Here is a 17,739-nt window from a genome sequence, read left to right on the forward strand (position 1 = left end):
TCAAGTATCTTTTAGCTGCCATTACAAGAGTTTTTCCAGCCCTGACATCCATTGAGCAAGAAGACAGATGCCTCATGACAGCAGTGGTTTATTGGATGCCTGACACTCTTGATTGAGCTGAAGTTCAGACTAGTCCTTCAAATAATTCCCAGTCTGTGGTTTATTGACCTCTGTGTAGTCTCTTGAATTGGCACATTGTCACATGATACATGAATGACACATATTCCCTATTTCAAGAATTGGGACCAGGTATCTGCCTAGGACACACTAGAGCCCAATACATAGATCGTATAAGGTTTAGTAAGACTCTCAAGCAGACTGGAAAGAGCTGAATATTCTTTCTTTTTCTAAAGATTTTATTTATTTACTTGAGAAAGAGAGAAAGCCAGAGCGAGAGTGAGAGAGAGAGCACAAGCAGGGGGGTAGCAGCAGAGAGAGAGAGAGAAGCAGGCTCCCCACTGAGCAGGGAGCCCGACTGGGGCTCCATCCCAGGACCCTGGGATCATGACCTGAGCCGAAGGCAGACACTTAACCGACTGAGTCACTCAGGCGCCCCAAGAACGGAATATTCTTTTAAAAAATTCCATCATGTTATTCTGATTCTAGAAACTATCTTTCTTCTAAAAAAAAAAAATTAGAGAAAAAATTTCTGTCCCTAGAATGAGAAAAGATGAAACTAGATAAAGCTGGGGGAAAATGTCTATTTCTTAAACTTTTGCCTTCTTCTAATTATTTCTGCAGATATTCTTTCTGTAATGACTTCGTTATCTCCAACAGGTTCTACTGCAATTAAGTTATGTGTATATAATATATATGTGTATATATAATTTGGTTTTTTAAATTTTTACTAACATGAAAATCTTCAAATACAGAAAAGTAGAGATAGCACAATACCACCCATAGACCCCTACATAATTAACATTTTGCCATATTTGTTTCCTTAATATATGTTTTTCCTAAGCCATTATAAAATAAATAATAAACATTATTTGCTTCCACCCAGCTACCTTAGTTTGCATTTCCAGAAAATAAGAGCATCTCCTATATGTTGACAGTACTGTCAACACATCCAAACAAATTTAGAAAACTTCTTAGTGTCATCTATTTCCCAATCTATATTTAAATATTGTTACTTGTCACCAAAACATATTTTATAGCTGTGTGTGTGTGTATATGCACACACACACACACACACACACACACACACACACATATATATATATATAAGATTTTATTTATTTATTTGTGTGTGTGTGAGAGAGAGAGAGAAAGAGCACAAGCAGGGGGAGCTGCAGGCAGAGGGAGAAGCAGGCTCCCCGCCGAGCAAGGAGCCTGATGCTAAGGAGTCTGATGCGGGACTCGATCCCAGGACCCTAAGATCATGACCTGAGCCGAAGGCAGATGTTTAACCAACTGAGCCACCCAGGAGCCCCTGTTTTTAATTTTCAAAGCAAGATCTAATCAAGGACCATGCATTGTTTTTGGTTGTCATGTCTCCCTTAATCTGAAGCAATTCCCACTCCCTCTTCCTTTTTCCTCTATGATATAGATGTCAAAGAGACAACTTCAAAGGAATGAAGTTAGAAAATAATGAAAACAGAAGGAAAGTTGGGAAATTCATAAATATGTAGAAATTAAACAACACCCTCCTAAGTAATCAAAAACAAACCTGCCTGGGCAGCCGGAATGGGCAGTGTTAGTCCTGTAGATGACTGTCAGTGATGAGTCTCAAAGGTAGTGCCAATGTTTGGCAGGGCCTAAAAAGTGCTACTGTGTTCAACTGTCAAATATTTCTTGGATCTCTCTTTGTAAACAAACAAACACACATTTGATGGCTTCTCAGATAAACTACCAATCCCATTATAATCAAACTTTATGAATCTATTGGTCTATTACTCATTAAGGCCCAATCCCACTGCCCAGCTAGGTTGATGCCCCAAGGTCTTGTAACACAAAATGGGCCCTCTCACTCTCTGTGCCTTGGCTATGCTATTTTCCTCATTTTGGATCCCTGCTCTCATCTCTCTCTGCCTGTCCAGACTCAATAGGACATCATGTATATGCAACATTCTGTAAGCTATAAAACAATACATCGGTGTGAACTACATTTACTGGAATCCACATCCTAAGAATCAGTTTAAGTCCCCCCCCCCCTTCCAGGAAGGTTTACTGAATTCCTGTAGCCTTCACTGATTTCTTTTTTCTTTTTCCTTTTCGTATTCCTGCCTGCCTGTCTCCCTCCTTCCCAAACTCCCACCCTCCCTCCCTTCCTTCCCTCTGTCTAAAGTTGCATCTACCTTGCTGTATACCTTCCTTCCCCACTCCCAATACCTGGCAATAGCTATTCTGAATTTTGTATTATCATTTCCTGGTTTGTTTCACAGTATTTATCATCCATGTATATACGCTAAAATAATAAACTTATGTTTTGTCTTTTTCTAAACTTCACATAAAAGCAATCACACTGTATTTGTTCTTCTGTACTGTGTTCCTGCTTACTTTCATGGGTCTGTTAATTTGAGTAGGTATTAATGTGCACAGTTCCAAAATCAAAACAATACAACAGTATAATACAATATACTGAAAAATCTTACTTCTTCCCCTGTTGTAACCATCCTATGTCCCCCTCTACCTTCTTCCCATGGTTAATCACTCATTAGTTTCTTTTGGATCTTTCCAATATAAGTAAACATAATTGTATTATGTACTCTTAATCCCCCCTTTTCATTCAAAAAATGCCTAATACCACATATAGATCTTTCTGTACAGAGAGCACATTGTCATTCTTTTGGAAAACTGTATAACATCCCATGGTGTGCATCGACCATAGTTTCTATAGCCAGTCCTCTTTTAATGGATAATGGGTTATTCTCTAACTTTTTACAAATACAATGTTGCAGATTATAACATGTTATTTTTCTGTGTGCATGCATTCCTGCAGGATAAATTCCTGTAAGTGGGACTTCTGGGTTAAAGGGGAAATATGATTGTAATTTTGACAGGCATTACTAAATTGCCCTTCAGAAAGGATGCACTATTTTATATTCATACCAATGACATATAAATTCCTGTATCCCTGTCTCATTAAACTTAGATTCTTGCTAATCTAATTATTGAAAAATGTACATCATTCTATTTACATTTGGAACTGTCTCATTGAATGAAGTTGTATATATTTTTCTTCTGTTTAAGGTCATTTGCCTTCTCTGTGAGCATATTTTTTTCACTTAGATTATTGACATTTAAAAAATCAATTCCTAGTATATTAATTCCTAAAATTATGTGAGTAACAAATTTTCTTCTTATTTGCCATTTATCTTTTTGACTTTGAGTATGGCAGTTGGGCCACAAAATTTTTTTTTTTTTACTATAATTAGTTTTGTCTGTTTTAAAATAGCTTCAGATTTTTAATCAAAGTTACGAAAGTACTTTCCTAATCTAATTTCATAAGAAATTCTTCTATGTTTTTTTCCAGTACTCAAATGATTTTATTTACATCTTTGAGTTTATATCAGTGTATAGTATGACTAGACCAAACTGTACCTTTTTTTAAAATGCAGCTACCTAACTGTCCAACCCAACATTGTAAATAAGATCCATCAATGTTGATGCATCCAGCTATAGTCCATTCCTCTTAAACGTTGCATTCCATTGTGTGAATATAAACAACTTATCTTCCTCAATGAAAATGAGCATTCTGGTTATTTCCAGTGTTTTGCAGTTATGAAGAGAGCTATTGTAGACATGTTTATACAAGTCTTGTTTTTTAAGTCTATAGCACTATCATTTATAACTCGCATTAACTGAATAAATAAATTGTTATTTAACTATTTCCTACTAGGACCTGAGAGAAAGAAAGTAATTTTACATCTTTGGGCTATGTATAATATTAACTAAGAGAGATAAGAGCTCTCAGTATGAAATAAATTGAGTTGAATTAAATTGAATGGAGTTATTAGTCTGCTGTGGGCAGTGAAATGTAACATGAAATACACAGTTTATTTTCTGTTAATTCACCAAATGCAGAAGGAACAGGATAAAATTAACTGTATACATATTTTAGATATGTATAGGTCTTCACTTTTTAAGGTTACAGAGAAATTAAGTCTTAACAAGTATAAATTCATTTGCCTTAGATATTCTTGGAATTTCTCATATGCATATGAATACTTATACAACTTCTGCGACCTAGCAAGAACAGATAAAATATGATGGAAATTTTATTGCACAATTTACTTTCCACATATCCAAAAAGAACATGTTGGCCTTATTTGGAGAATCTCTCACATCATTATTTTGACTAATCCATTTGTTTAAATGATAGGTGCCTAGAGTTACTACATCCTCTTATGGTAGAAGCAAAGGCCTTTCAGATGATTTCCAGGCTAGGTTTTTATCCAGGGATTAAAAACCTGAGTTTTAAGTGAACAAAATCTGTATCTCTTTCAAAACTATAATTGATTTTCCTCTTTACCCAGCTATTATAGTAAGCACTACACTAAAATAGTCACCAAAAGGCTGGTGCCATCCCTTTTTAGGACTGATTCAACTTATGAAAAATAAATTAGTAGCTTTTGTCCACACTGAGACTTACCAGAGACTCATATTTATATTACAGTTAAGAGGCAATCTCAAAAGTACAACATTTCCATTAGCAGTAACATATTGGGCTCTCAGGAAATGGTATACCCAAGAAAAAAGCAGTTTAAAAAATGAGATCTTGTTTAAATTGTTAAAGTAAGAAAATTTATTAAATGACAATATGATGTATAGAAGAATGTTTTACTATAAAATAAAATTACAGTTTCACTATTAAGTAGTAATCAAAGCTAGGTGTTCTGTTATAATTAATGTGCAATTAAAATGTCTATGAGCTTTGAGTTTGTAGCAACTACACATAGCACTCTGTCTCACATACAAGTTAACTTCTCTTTTTCTATACTATAGCACTGTATGAACTACTTACTGGAAAACGATAATCACATTGTTTAGAAAACAAATTGCTACAATTGCTAAAAGAATGTAAGACAGTGATATTTACTTAAACTTTGCACAGTGTTTATCTTAGTCCTTTCAGCTGCTATAACAAAAATACCATAGACTAGGTGGCTTAAACAATTTATTTCTCACAGTTCTGGATACTGGGAAGTCTAACATCAAGGTATTGGCAGATTAGGTATCTGGTGAGAACTTGCTCTCTGGTTTATAGTTGACAGTTTTCTCCTGTGTCCTCCTCACATGGTGGAAGGAGCAAGGCAGCTCTCTGGGATCTCTTTTGTAAGGACACTAACCCCATTCATGAGGGCTCGGCCCTCAGGGCCTAATCACCTCCCAAAGACCCCACCCCCTAATACTATCACACTGGGGGTTAGGTTTCAGCAACCGAATTTTAGGGAGACACAAACATTCAGTCTATGGCAATGCTCATGGTTCTTTATTCACAGAATGTTTCCACAGCTGTTTCGATTACTGAGCAAAACCAAAAAAGCCCTAATTGCTTATTCCTAAAGGTATTGTTCTACCCAGGGAGCATGTTGCGTAGACAATAATTCCACAAATATCACTCAGCACTCCCTGCATTTGCCCACAAGGAAATATTTGTTTTAGAAATGATGTGAGACTCTCCATTCCAAGACACACAGGGATTCCTAGCCAATTACCTCAATAAACTGCAATGCTATAAAGTCTCATATTTTTATTTTACAATCCTATCTTTTACATCACATTTTCCTTGTTTGCCTAGGAAAGTAGTGAGCATATACTTAGCATTATTGTTAACATTTCACAGTGACTTGTGCGAGAAACAGACGATATCTTTCCTTTCTGCGGTTTACGTCATTTCTAAATTCATCCAGCAATTCAAATGGGATTATTCAGTGCTCTAGGTTTAGGTTGAAAATAAATCTAACTACATTTTGGTACAATATTATGGAGTTTTCTCAATCAAAATGACAACAACAACAAAAGTTTTGTTCCTAGGGTATAAAAATGAGTATTTTGTGCCAGTATTTGCTTTAAGATTATAAGGGACAGAAATAAATAATGATACTTACGACTCTCATTTTAGTAAAAAGAGAAAATTTGATTGATCATAGATCACTCCCAGGGTTTTTCAAACTTGAACTTGTAAAGAACCATCTTCGTTTATTTGGTTATGAAAGATGTGACCTGGAAACGTCTGTAGGCACATCCTCCATGATATGGAGAAACTAAGAGAATTAATTTTTTTTTAAGATTTTATTTATTTATTTGACAGAGAGGCAGAGAGAGCGAGTGAGCAAGCACACAAGCAGGGGGAGTAGCAGAGGGAGAGAGAGAAGCAGGCTCTCTGCCAAGCAGGGAGCCTGATGGAGGGCTTGATCCCAGGACCCAGGGATCATGACCTGAGCTGAAGGCAGACGCTAGGCCACCCACGCACCCCTGAGAGAATGAATCTGAAGTGCTGCCAGAAAGAGAGAGAGAAAGGAGAGGAGAGGAGGAGAGGGAAAAAAAGGAGAGGAGAGAGAGAAGAGAGAATTCTAATAGAGTCAATAAACCCAACAGGTTTGAACTAGTTCAGACTGTGTTTCTATCACATGCAACTAGATAATGACAAGACATTGAGAAGTTACTATCTGAAAGTGTATATTGTAAAGGAAAGACCTAAAAATGTGATTCTGTTGGATGAGGGAGGCTACGATGAGATAGTAATCCTTTGAAAATGATTTTAAGAGACTTGGTTAAATTTCTTTTCAGTTTTCTGTTAGGACACAGGGCATGTACACCAAAGCTATAACTTGGGAAGATTCCACAGCAAATGTCAGGGTATTGGAGGTGTTGGTGACTCCTTACAGCCTCCAATAAGTTATAAGAGAGAAACAAGCTAGGATCCAAGCTGGTTCATCTGAGAGGAAAAGGGTCCATTGGGATCAATCAACAGTTTTGTTAAGAGAAGCCCTTTCCACCAGTAGCCAGAAATACAAAGTAGTAGAAGGTCTGCTGATTATGAAGACTAAACACTTTGTCTTTTACTAAATGTAATATGTTGGCTTGGACTGGTGCTTTCAGACGGAGTCAGAGAAATGGGGGAGGTATAATCTCCTGTGATTCACCAAATTATCTGCTGTGTACTCCCTGCCTGACTGCCTCTCCAAACCCCTCATTTCAAAATACAGTAACTTGGGATCAGCCCAATGGCAGGGGGAAGGTTTTACTATCTCTGGCTATTTTAATACAGTGGCCCACAGCAGGCAATTAAATTGAGGATAGATGAGGTAAAGACCCAAACCGGTTCTTATGTATTAAAATCTATGCCTATGGTAGATTGTATTTTCCAAAGATGGCCACAAAAATATCTTCTATACCACATTCTTACTATGTGATATTGACTTTTTCCTATTGCATAGTGAGGTTTATGTCCCCCTGGCCCTAATATGTGAGGTCTATGTCCCCTTGGACCTCTGTGACTACCTTAACTGATAGAATTTAATGATAATTATGCCATAAGACTTAGGAGGCTAGTTCAGAAAATGCCATTCACTGCCACCTTGCTTTCTTGGGATACTTATTCTTGGAACCCAGCTTGGAACCCATATGTGAAGCGTACAAACTAACCCATGTTGAAAGAATACATGGAGAAGCCATTTGTAGATGTTCTTGCAGTAGTCCTGGTTAACAGCCATCACCAACCAGACACATGAAGGTAACCTGAGATGATTTTAGCTCCCAACCATTGAGCTACCCCTAGGTTTCAGGTCTTCCAGCAAAAGCTCCAGACATAATGGAGGAGAAGATTTATGAAGCATAATCTTAAGATCCTTAGGGGCCTTCTGTCTGTAAAAGGTTACATATGAGTCACTCTTCTAGATCTTTCTGAAGTCTTAACAAAGGCTCCTACACACCACTCTAGATTTGATCTTTTTCTAGAAGTCTTCTTTTAATTCTTAATTTAAAAGTCATTTGCCTTATGGAAATGCTGGGTACAAGAAACAGTTTTACTTTTCAACCCAGAAAGTACCAGTCCTTTTTAATGTAACAGTGCCAGAATTCTTTAGTTCATCTCTCCTCTCACATTTTATCATAGGCAGTAAAAAGAAGCCAGGTGGCATTTTCAATATTCCACAGTCATCAAGTTCTAGGGATTTAGCGTTTTCTGCCTCACTTCAGACAATAGTCTTGGCAAACTATCTGCTACTGCTTAACAATTGCTTCTTCTTCTCCAGCTTCTAGTAACATGTGCATAGTTTTCTTTGAGCCCTTGCTGATGGCCTCCTCAAAGTCCTTCAAATTCAGCTGTTTCCTAGAAGCCCTTTAGATTTTCTTTTTTCCCCCCAACTTCACATCTTATACAAAATTAATTTAAAATGTATTATAGACTTAAATGTAAAAATAAAATTATAAAATGTTAAGAAATTAAATAGAAGGAAATTTTCAGACCTTAAGGCCTGGTAAAATGTTCTTAGACCTGTCACCAAAAGCTCAATCCATAAAAGAAAAAGAAATCATTTAATTAGACTTTATCATAACTGTGAAAAATCCTATAATGGGAATTAAAAGACAAACTGGGAAGAAAATAGTTGTCAACCACATAGATGGGAAAGGACTCACATAAGATTTTCAACTAGTATCTTCCAGTCCCTTTGAGTTTCTTCTCACTTCTGCCCAAAGCTCATGCCACGTTTTAGATTTTTGTTGTTGTTTTTGTTTTGGCAGCACCCTACTCAAAAGCTACTGTAGTATTTATTCTTTTATAACAAACCACCTCGAAGCTAGTTGCATAAAACAGTCTCTTTAGTAGGCTTAGAAACTGTGGGGACCAGGCATTTGGACGGATCATAGTGGGAGAGTCTTGTTTCATAATACCTGGGGCTTTAGCTGGAAGTCTTGAAGATTGGGGATTACAAAGTGACTTGGGATCAAAATCCTCTGAAGTGTATTCACCATGTCTGGTTAGTGATAGCTGTTGACCAGGACTATCAGCAAGAACATCTACGTGTTTTCCAAGTAGGAGTTTTATTGTGGCCATGTTGCTTTTGTTGCCCCACTTTACTAGGTCAAATAGTGTCCCTCCAAAATTCATATCCACCTGAAACCTCAGAATATGACCTTATTTGGAAATGGGATTTTTGCAGCTATAATTAGTTAGCATGAAGTCATACTGGATTAGGGTGGGCCCTAACTTCAATGACTGGTCTCTTCATAAGAGAAAGAAAAGGGAGATTCAGACTTAGACACACACACAGAACATTCCTCAGGAAGTGCTCACGAGAACTCTATTTCCTGAGTTCTATGTTGATACAGTTTGTGCTCTTTAAACTTGAAAGTCACTTCATATAAAATCCTTGGCTCACACTATCTTTCTTGAATATCTTTAATATGTTACTCTTTCTTCTGATCTAGATTACTGTAGAAGAATTCTGATGATAATATAGTTTTCTTCTTCTTATAAGTCGTGTATTTTTTAAAACTAGATATCCAAAGGACTTTTTCCCCCTCGTCTTCAAAGTCCAGTAATTTAACAAAAATATGTCCTGGTTTTGGTTATTTTGACTCAATTTAGGGACGTAGTATGATCTCAGTATCTAGTTCCAAATATATATTTTTGAACTCAAGAAAGTTTTCTTGAATTATAGTTTTTAGTATTTGTTCCTCTGATTTGATTTTCTTCGTCAGGGACTCCTTCCTTTCATATGTCCATCGTTTTATCCTATTTTTAATATTTGATACTGTCTCTAGAATATTTTCTCTTTTTTCCTTTATTTCCTTTTGATTTTTTAGGACAAAAAACTTCTTTTTTTACCTATTTTTCTCAGGCACCATCAGTTTTGCCCTTATATTCCTTTTCATTTAGTCCTCATTTTTGTAATATTGTTTTCTTCATTTCTAATTCCTTTCTGAGTTCTATCACCTCTTTTCTGAGTTTTTCTAATTCTGCTTTGTGTGGTTTTTTTCTCCTGACGTGTTAACTTTTTAAAGTCTTTAATTTGTTTTGAAATAATCGCTTACAGTTTTGTTTTGTTTTGTGGACACATCTTTCTGATGTTCTTTCATTGTCTATAGGGAAATCATTCTGCTCCATTTTCTCTTTTTTCTTATAATAACTTTGTATTTAATTTGACCTTGATAATTTACTATTGCTCCTTTTTATGTGATATTTATTTTCCCAAACTTTTACAAACAGACAATTTTCAGAAAATTGTGCCCCAATTCAGAGAGCTCCATCTTTCCTTGTTTTTATGAAGTGTTAAAAATACAGCAGTGCTTTTGGGATTTCCTGATGCTGTTCCCTCCCCAGCTGTTGAGCACTTAAAATATGGCTAGTGTGACTGAGGAGCTGAATTTTAAATTTTAATTTATGCTAATTACATTAATTGACATTTAGATAATGACATGTGGTCATGAGGCTACCATGTTAGAGAGTGCTCCTTTAGCCTTTCACTTTTCAATATCTGATCTGCCCCATCCTACTCAATTTTGATTTTCCCCAGTACAGTTTCTTATTGTAGGTCTTTCTACAAGGGAGTCCTAGAGGGTCAGTGTTGAAATATCATGAGGGTGAGATTGCTTCAGCCCCTTTAATCATTCTTACTGTGTCAATTGCTGTTATAAAAGGCCAGCCACGTTTTAAAATGAATAATTGTAAAAAAATAAAATAAAATGAATAAGTGGAGAAAACCTTGAGTTCTTCTGTCCATCAGACACCACCCTATTGCTTCCCTCACTCCCCCAAGAAAATTGTTTACACATACATGTCTTGTGGCTCTTGGTGGTTTGTCCTCATGGCCTGTATTTTGGGGATTTATGCAGATACCTTGACACCTAGTTTCATTGCAAAGTTTGCCCATGGGCTTTTGGTTTTGCTAACTAGTTAATTTGTTTTTTGTTTTGTTTTATTTTTTAATGTGGTTTTCAGAAAGATTGAAAATTACACTGTCACTGTCCCATCTTCCTAAAATGCTTTGAATAACATTTTTAAATAAGGTTTTTCCATTAAGAAATATGTCATGCTCATCATGGAATTTTTTTTAAAGGAAGGAAGGAATCCCCATGGACCCACCAATCAAAGACAAACCACTACTGACATTTTAGTGTATTTTCCTCGTGTTCCTTTTCTGTGCAAAGTATTTTTGCATAGTTGTGAGCATAGTGTATATATAATTCTATATTTTATTTTGTTACCATATCATAATAATTGTTCACTATTACAAAAATTCTTAAGTATTATCATTTAGAAACTATAATAAATCTATCATATGGATCATCCATTATTAACTTAGCCAATGCTCAATGTTTGGTCAATTTAAAAAATTTTACAGGTGAGAGTTTGCTCTGATATGTGTTGGTATATATGTTGGTATATATGCTGGTTTATCCCTACAGAACAATGTGTAATCCTATACAAGCTGCTTATGAGCAATAATAGCTATATCAGCAGCACAGGAATTCCTCTAACATGTGTTAATAAATGATTAACATTTCTAAAGAGAACTTCTGGGACAACATCACTAATTGAGGAGAGAGGTGTAATCATCTGTGTCTTGAAATTTTACCTCACTTGTGTAGAAAACTTTCCTTTCCCTAGTGGTTATAGTATGTTTACTAGGTGTACTTGTTTATATGTATATGTGTGTATGTATGTATGCCTATGTCTTTATAATCAGCCATCTGAATCTCTACCCCACATCTTTCTTTGGATCACCAGACACTCCAACTGCCCTCAAAAAATCCACATACAAAATTCCCATTATCTTCCTCAATCTTCCTTTTCTACTCTTCCTTACCTTATTGAGTGAGTTAGATCTACCCTACCATACCATTCACCCCAAATGGATTCCTAAGAGTCATTCTAGACTCCTTATCTTCCCTCCTTTCAAACCAATCAATTCCAATATTCTCTACCTCCTTAATATCATTGATTACCCTTTCTAATTCTCCATACCTTTTGCTACTGCCTTGCTTTGGCCCTCATCCTATTTCAAGCATTTCCCAAGTTTGCCAATGATTTTCTTTTTATTAAATCTAATAGGGATTCAACCCTCCTCTACAATTTGACATTGCTGACTAATTCCTTCTTGAATTTCCTCTCCTGGTTGCTAGAACTCTACTTGAAATTTTTTTCTTACACTCTAATTGGCTCTCATCTCCCTTCTGTACTTCTCTTACTCAGCTTTGCTCAATTGTAGTCATTGATACTCTCTTTTATTTTGCCATCTCCCATGCTGATCTTACTCTATCCATGGCTTTCAGTGATTTAACTATGTAGGCTGTAGAGTCCTAAATCACCATTTCAGTCCAGCTCTCATCTCTAAGATTTCTATTTGGATACTTTGCTTCATATCCCAACCTCAAACCCCAATATATTCAGAACTGAACCCTTTATCTCCACCAGCCCCCAAAGAAAGCACAAGGAAACAAAACCCTGCCCTTCATCATATATTGTCTTTTCCTGAACCATCTACATAAGTTGATCAAACCAGAAACATGTGTGCTGTTTTCTACTCATTTTTTTTCTGTCATCAATTACATTTAGTCAAGAGTGCCAGTTCTAACTCTTTAATATCTCTCTAGCTTAACACTTGATTTGCTAAATGAAGACTCATAATTTAATCCTCCTAACTTACTGCTTATCCACTTCTGTTTTAGCTTCCATAATATTGGCACAGTAGATTCCAGGTAGAAATCAACTTCCATCCTTGCTAATGATACAAAGATAAAATGAGGCTGGGAGGGCTGGGAAGAGAGGGAGAAGGCAGCATTTGGTGGTTGGAAAAAAAAACGTCTCCAGATCTTTTTCTTAGTGTCATCTCCAAAATCCCACCAAATAAGCCAAAATTTATGTCATGACATTTGTTTGATGCCTTATTTAAACTGTTTTATTGGACATTTTCCATCTCTTAAGCTCCCTGAAAGAGACAAATTCCCTTGTCATAGTTAAGCCTTCTGTTCACTTTGTAGGGGCCCAAATATTTTAGGATGATTTGGGAAAATGGGATGGGAAAGTTTTACTTCAACTGAGTTAGAACAAAAAAGTCATGATCCATTTTGGTCATTCCATTTTTAGTTTATTAATAGGATGATGAAAACATGCACATTATAAATCAATGCTCTGTTGAATGATGTTAACAAAGAGCCAAGTGAGCAAAGGGTTGAAAGTGTTGACTAGCATGAGTTTTGGCTGCTTTCAGTTACTAAATTTTCAGAGGTAAAGGAAGAGACATCTGTACCCAGATATCCACATTTGTGGGGAATTTCTTTTTAAAAATAGATGCCAGATTAGGTCACCTCGTCTGTGCATTATAATTTTTTGTCATTACCACAAACTGAAAAAGGAATGGACTCTTTTCTTTCTTCTCTTTTACTTAGTCAATATATTGTGTCTGTGTTTCCAAACATGCTGGAGGCATTGCTTAGATTCATGAGCACTAGCTCTGCCCCCAAGACACTAAGAAATTGGACAGATCCCCACACCTCTGGGGTCCTCAGTTCCCAGGAAAATGAGAAAGCTAGACTCAGTAATCTCTAGGATCCCTTCCAGACCCACCAATCTGATGGTATTCATTGTAATCACTCTGGAATGAGGCCATGAAATGAATCCTAGCTCTGGTGCGCTAGTGCTGCTTGTTATATCTATGAAACTTCATCAAGGCAAGGGAGCAGCAGGGACACCATTTCATGTAGCACGGACAAAGGACAAGCCTCTACTTCCTAAGGAATGATACAACCTGTCTCTGAAGGGATTCACATCATGCCTGTTTTTGAACAACTAAATGCTCAGAAAACATGTATAATCTTGTTTATAGACATTAAGTCTATGAGATGAGGTTCTTTGCCAATGTTTGGGATTATGTAGAAAAGCATCTGAGAAACGGCCGCCTCTACAACGCAATAGTGAAACTGGGGTGCAATGCCCATCATAGAAATTCCTCAGTCTTCACAATCTCATGTCTTTCTCTTTGCTCTGAAAATAAGCCAAGAAGCTAAGTAGTGAGATAAGTACTCTCTAGCACACATATCTAAGGTCCCAGGCAAACACAGGTACAAGCTGCCAGAATGAAATGGGGTCTTCCTCATCTTCAGCTGGAGGCTGGGTGGGCCTCAATTTCTTCTCTAGAGGATCTGCAGAAGCACAGTCCATCTACCGAGACCAGGTCTGGGTTACCGGAACGAGACTCCACCCCTCACCTTGCCTGCGGCCAGCTGGGGCCGCGAAGGTGCGTGCGGCGCTCAGTGATTGGCGGCTGGCCGGCGCTGCCCCGCTGCCATTGGCTGCCTGGGCCTCTTTGTTCCCGGGTCCCCGCTGCAGGCTGGCTGCGGCGGACTGGGCGGCGGAAGTTTGACGGCGCCGGGCGAGTGGCTCCGGCAGCGGCGCTGGAGTCCCCGCAGGTCCTCCCCCAGTACCCGCAGCGAAGCCGGAGGCCAGGCGATCCTGGGCGTGAGATCCTGGACGGGAGGAGGAACTCCTTTGACACACAAACATGGACCTGGAGGCCAAAGTGAAGAAGGTAGGAGGGCGCGGGCGGCGGGCAGCAGCCGCTTCACCTGCGCGGGACGCCGCCCCCTGGCTGCTGGCGGCCGGTGGGGCGCACGGGACGCCCGGCGCGAGCCGGCTCCGGGTCTCCGGTCCCGCTGACCCAGGTACCCGCCTCTCCCGGTAGAGAGGGTACCTGGCAGCCCCGCTAATTCCTGAAATCCGGGAGCGACGGAGTGTCGGGCGCGAGAGCGAGAGCGGGCGCGGGACATTTCTCCCTGTCTAACCACGTCCAACGGTTGGGGTGTTTGAAACTTGCCTTAGTACGTTTCAGCTGCGCCTGTGCCTCCCCAAAAGAAAAGGATGAGGGCAGGGCGAGTTCGGGCGAGATCGTGACACTTCTTCTTCCTGTCTCAGGAAGTTCAACTTTATTAAGCCTTTGTGGTTTAGGAGCACTGATGTGACTTTGACAGCTCAGACCTCCTCCCCTCCCACCCTGGCTGCCTATGGCTCTCAAAAGTGAGTGCTGATTTAATGCACTTCCTCCGTACTCGCGGCTGGTGATAACGTGAAATGTGATTTTTTTTTTTTTCTTTTTGGTAATTCATTATTGACTTTCCATGCACTATCTCCCTCTTAGTGCTTTATCTCTCAAAGAAAACGTTCTTCCTCTTCGGCGGCTAGCCCCAAAGCGGCGATTGTCACTAGTGGTTTAGCGTCAAGAGACGTTTCCCTCCTGGCTGCCCCCCCGCACCCCCTCTGCCGCCTTCCCCCCCCCCCCCCCCCCCCCGGGCTTCAGGACCCACAGCCCTACCTGAGCTGCTCCCTCGTATGGGAGCCTCACGTCTCCTGGGAGAAAGGGGTGGGCACCAGACTGTGACTCAGAAGGAATGCTGATGTCACATTCCAGTGTTAACATTCTTTGTGAAAGGTCTCATTCCAGGGAATTGCTCCTATTTACTTTGCGGTAAATTTGAGCTAGCTGTCCCTTATCAAATAGGGAAGGAAGTTTTGCAGAGAGAGAGAAAGAAGAAAAAAAAATAGAACCTAATTTTCTTCTCTTGCCCACTATGGTTGCCAGTATTGCTGTTATTTCATCTTCTAAAGACAGAGTTCTTGACTTGAGCATTAATTCTGTTTCATGCCCAGAATAGGATTTTTGAAAATGGATGCCTAATGCAAAATATTAGGTTAGGAAGCTGTTGAAACATAAACACTTGCAGTAGAGAAACAGTTTATCATTTATGACTACAACCGGCACTCAAAAGGGAATCTAAGGACAGGAAAACATAATGTAAATTATAAGAGTAATATGATTGCATTCTATTCTCTTCCCTTTTGGTTTCTTATTCTTGAGCTTTTAAATGACACAACATTTTTTGTTAATCTTTCTTGCCACTAGGAAAGCATTTTTTTTGCTGCTTAGTTAGCCTTCTGTTGCTGAACACTGCTTATTTTTTCAAGTCGGTAAGAGCTGCTTGATTTAATACCTGTCTAAAATTTGGGAGATCTTAACTGTGCTTATAAATATTGATGCAAAAACTACTTTTTAAGAGTCAGCACCCTTTGGGGGAGGAAAGGATGAAAGGTGAAGCACAGAGGATTTTTTAGGGCAGTGAAACTATTCTGTATGCTACCTATGATGGTAGGTACTTGTTAGTATATATCTGTAAAAATGCATAGAATGAACAACACCAAGAATGAGCCCTAAAATAAACTCTGGACTTTGGGGGATAATGATGTGTCAATGTAGGCTCATCAGTTGTAACAAAGGTCCCACTTTGGTGTGGGATATTGATACTGTGGGAGGATATGTGGGAGATAGGGGGGCAGGGAGTTATATGGGAACTCCATACCTTGTGCTCAGTTTTGCTGTGAACATAAAACTGCTCTGAAAAAGGAAGTGTACTTAAAGGGGGGGGAGACTCAACATTTAAAAGTGATTTTTGAAATTATTTGAGACAAAGAAGGAGTAATTCTGAGGGAGAAAGTCCAAAGTTAAGAATTAATGTCCTTACAAGGGAAAAATTCCGACATTATTTATAAACAATTTCCTTAGTTTTAAAATGTGGGTTATGATTTTTAAAAAATGTCCTTGATATATGGTATAATTTTTCTCCTTCATCTCCCCTTTAGTTTATCTTTTCATCCAAGAATCTTATCCTTTTCTCTAATCCTCCTCCTCTCCTTCCTTTACCCCAGAGAAAAAGGATTCTATAAAATAAATTTAAAGCTTTTACAATCCCATGACAGTAACAAATCCTTGTTTCACTACCTTGTCATTGCTGCTGATTCTCAGGGCAGAGTCCTCAACCAGTAAATTGGAAACTACTAAAAGACCTCCAAAATGTCCAATTTGACTGCCAACCATAACACTGTCTGTGCCTTTGTAGGACCCTTGACAGGCTTGATGTTCTATAGGTTTGACAAAAAGTTTCCCAGTACAAAAAGTTTGGAGATTCCAGGAATAGATTTTATAGTTTTAGCCATAATCTCAAAAAGAAACTTGCATTCCTTTTGGAAATTGTTTTCTAACACACTGGAAGAAGAAAACATTATAAGATTTTATCTCTGATCTACTCACAGAGCCTTCTCACCTTATTTTGGTAGCTAGTTTTCAAGTCTCCCTTCTTTTTGGCTTGGGTATACAAGTAAAGTAATAGTTTGAATGTACCTTTAAAAAAAGCCAGGTTAGAAGCTGGAACAAAGACATAACCATTTAAATAAAACTGTTTTGGCATCAGTTTTAAGATACGTGGCATTCTTTTCCTTCTAAAACCCTTATACTCTTGATTTCATGACGAATTTCCCCAGGCAGATGAAAAATGTTACCTTTTTTCCCCATTAACATTTTGTGTAAAAAGAATTAAAGAGGATTGTCCTTATTCCATAACAACTTAGGCAGATGAAACTATTATAGGATTCTTGGTTTATAAAAGGAGAACTTGGGTGTCCATATCATTTGCACAGATTTGGAGTAATTACCAGTTAAAACCCACCATCACAAAAACAAGGGATTTTTATAATTAGATTTTGGTATATTTTGTTTTGTTTGAAGCAGGCGAGCTGTTGCTAGGACGTGAAGCTAGTTTGGTTATACAGAGTTTTTGTTTTAATAATATTTTAGAGTGGAATTTGACTTTTATGTCTGTGCCCTGTCTTCTGAGTTATTTGTCTAGATATCTTCCTTATGTTTTTTGTCTCTTCATTATAATTGACTTTGTGTAATAGAGCCCATGTCTGCTTGGAAAAAACAATGGCCTTTGAGAAGCAGAAACAGAGTCTCATTTTGT

The 17,739-nt window shown here is 38.1% G+C and overlaps 2 protein-coding genes across 2 annotated transcripts in view; one reads left to right on the forward strand and one right to left on the reverse strand.

The window, feature by feature from the left end:
• TFEC (transcription factor EC) overlaps positions 1-17,739 on the reverse strand; it is a 623,128-nt gene that overhangs the window by 201,413 nt on the left and 403,976 nt on the right. The window lies entirely within an intron of this gene.
• Positions 14,266-17,739, forward strand: part of TES (testin LIM domain protein) — a 46,348-nt gene continuing 42,874 nt past the window's right edge. Inside the window, exon 1 of the mRNA XM_026509815.4 lies at positions 14,266-14,480. Coding sequence (XP_026365600.2) covers positions 14,454-14,480 — 27 coding nt within the window. The 5' untranslated portion in view covers positions 14,266-14,453. The remainder of the gene's footprint in view (positions 14,481-17,739) is intronic.

The sequence above is a fragment of the Ursus arctos genome, unplaced genomic scaffold, assembly GCF_023065955.2.
Source record: "Ursus arctos isolate Adak ecotype North America unplaced genomic scaffold, UrsArc2.0 scaffold_3, whole genome shotgun sequence".
NCBI classification, from domain to species: domain Eukaryota; kingdom Metazoa; phylum Chordata; class Mammalia; order Carnivora; family Ursidae; genus Ursus; species Ursus arctos.